General features: G+C 38.5%; 1 protein-coding gene across 1 annotated transcript in view; it reads left to right on the top strand.

Moving 5' to 3' along the window:
- The window catches only part of al (aristaless related homeobox), a 26,533-nt gene extending 21,935 nt beyond the window's left edge, over window positions 1-4,598 (top strand). The window contains exons 3-4 of the mRNA XM_017625504.1: window positions 3,238-3,500; window positions 3,569-4,598. Coding sequence (XP_017480993.1) covers window positions 3,238-3,500; window positions 3,569-4,166 — 861 coding nt within the window. The 3' untranslated portion in view covers window positions 4,167-4,598. The remainder of the gene's footprint in view (window positions 1-3,237; window positions 3,501-3,568) is intronic.
- Window positions 4,599-8,970: the final 4,372 nt, after the last annotated feature.

The following is an 8,970-nucleotide window of genomic DNA, read 5'->3' on the forward strand; positions in this document are numbered from 1 at the left end:
ACAAAACGAGATGAACTAAGTGGAGAAAATAGATATAAATATGTTTGTACGAGTATGTATACTTTTGACTTACATAAGTGGGATAATGGAGGACTGATTGCTGTGTTTACTCATTGGCAATTTGATTTGGGATAAAAAATATTTTACATGGTGGGGTTCGAATTCGATTGTTTTTTTTTTCTTTTTGGAATTTGAAAGAAGATATCGAGCCCTAACCGCCAAAAAGGGGTAAGCGGCATTTTTTTCAAAATTTATTTACATCTTTTTGGCGGTGTGGGGTCCATATAAAATGCGTTTTTTTTGTGGATTTTAATAATTTCATTTTTTATTTAAACCTTAAAATCTATCAATATTTTAAATACTCATTAATGAAATAGTCATTTAAATAAACTATATGTCGAAAAATAGGCGTTTTTAGTAATCAATGCTATTGAAATTCAGGAAAAATGTTGAACCTTCGGTGTCTGTCAGACTAGCGCATCAGTCACAGAGGGTTTCTTCTTAGTTTATAATGGAAGGCATGGGCAAACTGTCTTCTAAGTTGACAATGAAAGGAATGGACCAACTTTCTTCTAAGTTGACAATGAAAGGAATGGGCAAACTTTCTTCTAAGTTGACAATGGCAGGTATGGACTAACTTTCTTCTGTTTTAGAAGAGACAATTTGTAGCACATTCTTCCTTACCCACTGTCACAAACGTGGAATTGTTTGTCGGTCCTAGCCAAACATTTTAAGGAGTTTAAAGGTAACCGAAGAAAACCTTTTTTTTTGTCCATCACAACCCGACTAAAAGATATTCCTGCACGACTGTCCTGATCTGGAATACTTGCTAATGTTAGGTAGTTCTTCTTTATGTTATTTCGTAATGAGTAAATTCTATAAGAGAAAGGATATATCGCACGTTTAATAATGTAAAGAATTTTTTCAAAATTTCAATTTTGTGGTGAAACGCAATCAAAATTTGATCAATTCATACAGTTGGTATATAAAAGACAGATAAAAGGATATATATCTTCGCCATTTTTGGGAAACTTGGTTATACATTTATTACATTAAACACATTTTCTTCATCAAGCTTATAAACTACATGATGGGATCTCATAAAAAGTGAATTTTTGAATTACGTTTCTATATTTTTAAACGTGCCTTTTTTATTTAAAATTGTATCATACGGTGACCATTCGTACCGATTTTGACGGGACAGTACCAATTTTGAGAAAATTGTCCAGTTGATTGTTTTTTAAAATTTTTTGATTTTTTTAAATCCCGATTTTCAGTGTTTTCTTTAATAATTTGACAAGAGTTTCCTGTACTCTGGCCCAAAAACTATTTTTCGTACAAATATAGGAGTACTTTCATACATATAGGGGAGCCATAAACATAGCCAGCATCCTTATTTTCTATGATTTATGGTTATGTTTCATTCTGTTAAACTGGTCCTCGCGCTTTTTTGCAGTCATCATTTTTGTCAACAAGTTTTTTTTTTTTTTAATTTTTATAATTATTTGCTAAGTTTTTTTTGTTGAAACGATTCTAACTTGAATTTTGTGAAATTAAAAAAAATAATACTAATTACCTGTAAAATTCCTGGATATGAAAAATATAATCTGTAGATACAGTGGCGAAAATATAAATAGGGAAGAAACATTTCAACAATCATTGGCTATTCCCCTTTCGATTATTTAATATTTTTTATTTTCTTATGAAAGTGTAGCTCGTTATATATATAACAAAAACCATGTAAATCAAGGTTTGTACAAAACTTAGCAAAATTCGTTAAATTTTTATCAAAAGTTTGTGCTTTTTAATTAGATTTCTTAGAAACATTGAGTAAGCATTCTGTTAGCCCGTTAAATTTTAGTAAAACGAAGTGCAATTTTTAAGATGTTTTTTTATGGAAGGTGAAGCTCATTAAAGTTCTAGAAATCTGATTTAAAATTTTAAAACTTTGATAAATATTTATTAAAATCCGTCAAATTTTCGAAAGTTCTACGAAACTTGATATTTTGATTTACTACATAGCTTTTTTTAAATAATAACAACTTTTTAAACAAAAAAAAGTACCCAAAACTTGCTAAAATGCCTTTTCCCTATTTACATTCTCGCCACCGTACATAACGTGTGTATACACTTTTGCGATCATTTTTTCTAATTTTTTTCTCTTTGTCTATTTATTTAATAAAAAAAAAATTTATGTTCAGATTCGATGCTTCAGAAAAGTCGCGATTTTTGTCCACAGTAATCTGGTCACCGTAATCATAGCCTACTAAAAACCTATTTCCATTACTTTGAAAATAAAATCTCAAAATCTACTTATTTTGAGAATTCTATACAAAAGACTTACTCAGCTGCCGCTTAGCATCTTATCAAGCTTTGGATCAATAACTTTTCGATACTTTTTTAAAGAAATTTTAAAATATAAATATTTCATAGTAGTAAGGCAACTCGTCTGCTAATTGCTTATAAATTAAATTTTCAGCTGAAAATCTCAAACTTCCCCCACATTCCGCAACGCTTCCTCCAGCTCTGCCGGAGCGTAATCCTTCCACCGCCAGTGCATTCTAAAACCGAAGAGGGTGAAAGAACAGAAGTCCACTTGCAATCGATGACTGAGATTGTTTCGTTCAAAACTAATTAATTGGGCGTGTATTTTGGAGGCTACGCCACGCCCACATATTTGCTTTACTTAGCTACCGCCTGCTGGTACATACATAAGTTCATTTCGGCATGTCGCCACTGTGCGCATGCGCCACAACCACAGCCCCGTACGCTCAGCACAGGAGCGCTCTAATAATAAATGTTGGAAAAGATGTTGAATTAATTAAAACGATTCTGGGCAAATTGCAACACGACACTCAAGCAAAAATCGCAAATACCCCGAGGTGTGTGTGTGTGTGTGTGTGTGTACGGTGTCCGCCGCCGCCTATCTGCCTGCTTTGCTGGTATCTCGTTACAAAACATTGGCGCTGCCATATCTCAATGCCGCCGGCACAACGCCCACTCGCTGCGGCGACTGCTGTGCTGCGGCATAGCTGCAGGAAGTGGGCGTCACATTTCCCCATTGCAGTTTAATTTTTTAAATCAACTTTGGATTTCATTAATTAAAATTGTGCATCTTTTATTTCCACTTATGCCCGTTTATTTGTGTGCTTTTTTGCTTGTTGTTGTTGCTGCTGCTATACTCTATATACACACTCTCATTAATTTGCTTTCGTTTTCGTGTTGCTGCCATTACAGGTTTGGTTCCAGAATCGTCGCGCCAAGTGGCGTAAACAGGAGAAGGTGGGTCCGCAATCACATCCATACAACCCATATCTGCCCAGTGGGCCGGGCGCCATGCAAGCCGTTGTCGGTCCGACATTGCCGCCAAATCCATTCACACACCTGGGCTTCAATTTGCGCAAACCATTCGACGGTCCGGCCAATTTTGCCGCCTTTCGCTATCCGCACCTGTCGGCGGCACCAATGTTGCCATCTGGATTTTACAATCAATTTCAAAGGTAAGCGAAATGTGGAGTATTTTCATTGTCTAACTTAAACTAAATCGTTCTTCTTTTTTTGTTTGTAGAGCACCACCCCACCTCCTGCCCAGCATGGCGAGCATGTACTCGCCCACCACCTCCTTCCAAACGCTGCTGGCCAACATGACCGCTGTGCCACGCCATCCGCCGGTATCGGCACAACTTAGCATCGCCGCCGCCAAGCCACCTATGCTCATTTCATCACCAGAGCTGCATTCACCCAATCACCTCATGTCTTCGCCACCAATTTCGCCGACTTCCATGACAATGCAGTCGATGGCACCGCCGCCGCAACTACAACCGCCGCCACCCCCAGAGGCACACTCACATGGGCCACCACCACCACAACAGCAGCCACAATCGGCGCCTGTGATCACAATGCCGATAAGCATGCATCAGGCTGGGCAACAGCCGCCGCCGCCGCCGCCATCAGCACCCACAAGTCACTCGCACTCACCGCTCCAGCTGGCGCATTCGCCGCAACATCAGCAGGCGTCGTCGTCATCGGTGTCGGGGCCACGTACGGCCACACCGCCGGAAGATCGTCGCACTTCGTCGATTGCGGCATTGCGGTTGAAGGCGCGCGAGCATGAGCTCAAGTTGGAGTTGCTGCGTCAGAATGGACATGGCGATGTGCTGAGCTAGTTGATGCTGCAGTTGCTGTTTGCGGAGAGCTTACGTGGCGATTGCGCGTGGAAAGAAAAAGCAGAGAAAGTTAACATATCATGAAAGGCAGCAAAAGAAAAGAACTGAGGAGATGTGTTTATTACGTAAACCAGTGCAAATTCTAAGCGATTTCCAGTGTAACGGAATGAAAATGTATTAATAAAAAAAAAATTAGTTTTTAGTATTTGACGAGTTTTAGGGTTGCAAGGATTCAGTTGACCACTTTGATGTATGTAGAATAAAAAAAAACAAAAAAATTATTTCTGTTAAATATTATAGAATACATAAAACCAGTGCGCTCAATGATTCCATTCTAAGTTGTATGTACTAAGTATATAAAAAATATCTGAATATTCCATTAGGATTCTACTAAATTTATTTAGCCTTTTAAAATTGAATTTTATTGAAAAATGTAACAAGTAATTTTAGCATAATAAAGTTTTTGTGATATTCACAAAATATACATATTTAAATATTGAAATAAAACAAGAAAAAGCAAATAATTTTCACTTTATTCTTAGGAACGAATCATTTCCCTGCACTTCCAGGCTTGCTTTTTCGCAAGATAAAAAGGTTATGTTATGTTACGCCATGTTATGTTATGTTATGCTATTTTACATTATACTATGTTATTTAATCCTATGCCATGCTGAGTTCTTTTTTGAAGAGGTGTAAACCGATCGAAAATCTTGGTCAGACGTGTCGGCGTTTAACGTGCATACCTGCCAGGATGACTTAACTCCACGTCGCTCAAAAGCACAAGGGATCAATTCAAATGCCTTGATCAGCGCCCTTAAATGCAAGCGTTCAGTTCCAATTGGCAGTGTGTGGTGGACGCACTCGCCACCTTGGTCGGGCTCGAGGCACATGTAAAACTCTGCCGTACTATAGGTCCGGCACCCGGTTGCAATGCAACTCCACATTGAACCATTGGAGGTTCTCCCCGCATTTTAGTGTTAAACCACAACCACCACGTTACTCCCCGATGAGCCGCACCATGAACAGACCAGAGTAAAGCTCACTCGCTCGACACACCGTCTTAATTCATCCATGTGTTGCTCCCTCACCAGAGACAACTTCTCCCAATCTCAACATCTTGCTCGTCTTGCTTGTCTTGTTTGCCTTGCTTGTCTCAGTCCGGGGGCATACTGTTCTCCGTGGTACTAGAATTAGGTCTCTGGTCAGACCTCGAAAGCCTAAGACTTTTGCCAGTTGAGCCACTACCCGACTCAAGGACTTGAAGTCTTTGACTGGGTTCCCCGGGGTTGTCCACCCGTAATTCCACTTACGCGGAATCCCCTGGAGGAAGTATTGGTTAGTATAGGACGTTAACCCACAAAAATCACACCGACATCCGACTGTTGTTAGCCCTGCATGGATCACCGATTTGGTATTGCGTCAAGAGGCCGTTCAGAGCATGAAGCTTAAGCGTCAGTTTAGTCGTGAAAAAGACGTAAAGAAAGTATATATCGCTAGCTTAGAGTGAAAAGTTGCTAAGTCCACTTTTTATGAAAACTCATATTTTGATATAGGAGGCTAGAGAAATTGAATACGCATCGTTTCGAAAATTATAAAGGTACTTATTTGATTTTTTCCTCTTCATAAGCAATAAAAGGAAAATTTGCTAAGTCCAAAAGAAGCACCACAAATCCGGTAAGGCCAAAATAATACGAAATCTTTTAATAAATATCGAATCCTTCTGATCCTTATGGAGTTTTGCTTTGATTTAATCGCGCAAAATGTTTGATTAAAAGTCGTGCGAAATAGTTAAAGGAAATGGCTATAGGAAGATTTTTTCCTCTCCTGTAAAATTTTTAAAATGGGACTTAGCAACTTTTCTTTCTAAGCTAGCGATATGTATATTTTACTATAAAGTTATTATTGCTGATGGGGCTAGTTTGGAGATACTATTTCGCTCTCCAGCTGCTTGACTCAATCTGGGTATTAGACTCGCTGCGAACATGGTATTCAATTTGTGAACAGATGAGCATATTTCTTGTATCAATATAGTAGGGACTTCAACTTCGCTAGTTTCTAAGGAAATTTGGGCAGTAAGGGAAATCGGGACATCAAAATCGCCATGTTTTCTACTAATCCACTTTTCAAAGTGAGGCATTAGTTTGTAGATCCAGCTTCCACTCGGGGAATTCTCCCACCTGCTCCACCATTCCTCGATAGACCAATTTTTTGAACTCATATCGGTGACGCCCCTTGTCCATTTTACAGGAATGTTTTTCTCTGGCGTGAATACCCAGTGGTAGTTTTCCTGCAATAACACAAATTGCATCTTCGGATATCGTTCTTTGTGCACAGGCAACTGAAGCATGCACCGCGACCTATGTAGTTGGTCTATTGTACGCATCCTGTTACCTCCTATGGTTGTTTTAAGGCTTCCGCTGTGTCGCACTGCAGGATCCTATCGCTAAAGATAACGTTGACTGAGATAGTAATTTCTAAGCGCCAACAGAATATAACTCCAGGTTGCTTAGTTTAATGCGTTTTTGTCGTCCAACGTGGTGGTAGCGGCAGTACTTCATCAAATCGTGCTCTCCGCTGAGCGTCTGCTCTGCTATGTTAGTCTTAGTGACTCTTGTTGCATCAAGCGTAGATCTTGCCCGTCGAAAGCCAAACTGTTTGTCGGAAAGGCTATTCGTGCATTCTAAAAACTCCTGAAGACGATTGCAAGTGATTTTTTTTTTTTTAATTTTCCCCACTGGATCGATCATGCATAGAGGTCTGTATGCGGACCGTTGATTAGGTTGCTTTTACGGGTGTGTGAAGCAGCACTTATCGTTGTAGCTTCCATATCATTTTACAGTGCTATGTTATATTATGTTAAGTGGTGCTATGTCATTTTATGTTCTGTTGTGTTATGTTATGCTATGTTAAGTTATGTTATGTTTTATTTGGCGTATTCACACCTGCCTGGTTCTCAAGTTATTTAGTTAAAAATTATTTTTCTCTAGTGGATTTTGTTTTTGTAAACCAAGTAGGTGTGAATACCCCACTTATATTAAGATAAGTTATATTATATTATGTTATGCCATATTTTGCTATGCTATGTTATGCTATGTTATGGTATGATATTGTACTTAATTTTATTTTCCCTCAAACACAACCACCTTAGTTTCAATCAACCATCCCATTTAATATCAGTAACAGTTTACCTTGTTTTGCTTCCACTTTTTCCTTCTGCCCATTTAGCTAATTTTTAGCGAAATACGAAAAAATTTTGTGAAATTTTTCCCATTTACGAGCGATGGGCGTATTTGTAATTAATACCAACTCAAGTCACATTTTAATTAACTGGACGTAATCAATCTACAGAACGATGAATGCCACCATCAAGCAGTCATTCACAGCAGCAAAGAAACAAACGGATGCGGGTATCATCGAAAGCAGATAGACAGACTGACTGACGGGCGAGTGCATACACTGTAACTTGCTTGCGTACATTGTTGTTCTTTAGCGGTCAATGGCAACAATTTTATGCTTACTTACTAATTAGTCAGCAACAAATCAACGCGGCAACAAGATACAGACAACCGTGTAAAAAAAAAAAACATTTAAGTTATAAAAAAATATTAAATTAACAGAGGCTGCAGCAGCAACAGCAACTACCACAAAAACGCTGTTAATAATCATTAATACCCAAGCCATTGAGTACCCATTTCAGGCGCGCTTGGGGTAAGTAAACCTCAGCCGAACTTGACTCATTCATCAAAAAAAAAACAAACGGGCGGACTGCCTACCACGCCAACCACTTCGAGAGTGGCAATGCAGGCCAACGCACAAACCAATCAGTCAAGCAGGCAAATGGACAGTCGCTCATCGAGCGCCAACTACTCACTGGGGAAGACAGTCAGTCAGTCAGTTAGGCAGTTAGTCAGTTAGTCAGTTAGTCAGTTAGTCAGTTAGTTTGTCAGTGAGCTAGTCAATGAGTACTCAACTACTACTCCACGCCGAGGTGGTAAGGGCGTTTCCTCGGCAAAGATTTCGTCCTACTGTAGTGAAGGTTGTGGTTTTCAGAAAAGCAATTAATAAAAATGTAAATTCAATTAAATTTATATGACAGCCAGCTGTCAGGAGGCTTCAAATTAAAAATTACTTATTTTATATTAAATAAAAAAGTAGCACAACCAACGTTGCAGCGCGCAGACAATGAGGCAAGGCGAATTTATATAAGGTGGTGTTACTAGATCAGCTGATTTTGTGTATGTGTTTCGCCTCACGGCTTCTAATGTCAAATTGAAAAATTTTGTTTGAATTTCCACACACACACCTACAGATTTTGACAGTTTGTGCCGCCAAAGCAAAAACAAAATACATGTAAATTTTTGTTTTTGTTCTCCTGCTATCACCTTATATTAATTCGCCTTGCAATGAGGCAGCGAGGAAGTCAGGTTGTTGGTTTGCATGAAATTAAATCAGTTACTGTTAAAAGCGCTTTCCTCCTTCCATATTTTTTGCTCCCGTTGTTGTTTAATTGGCCTGGCTTTTTTTTTAATATATGGGTACCGAAAATTATGTTCAACAAAGTATGAAGAATGTAAGGCAAATGGAATACTTTACAGCAAGTAAAAGAGTAGCCATTGGTTACAACTAAAATATCGTCTATAATTTTTATGAACAACTAAGAGCAGTTTCACTTCATTTGCGCTCAACTTTTTGCTTATTAAATATTTAAAGACACTTTATTACAAAATAAAGGTGCTGCCTTGTGTAAAACTTTTTTTTTATTTTTTAAATCCCTCTGCCCTTAAGATCTCGCATATTGGAATTT

Source organism: Rhagoletis zephyria, unplaced genomic scaffold (assembly GCF_001687245.7).
Source record: "Rhagoletis zephyria isolate East Lansing unplaced genomic scaffold, Rhagoletis_zephyria_1.1 Rzeph_scaffold_04077, whole genome shotgun sequence".
Lineage (NCBI taxonomy): Eukaryota > Metazoa > Arthropoda > Insecta > Diptera > Tephritidae > Rhagoletis > Rhagoletis zephyria.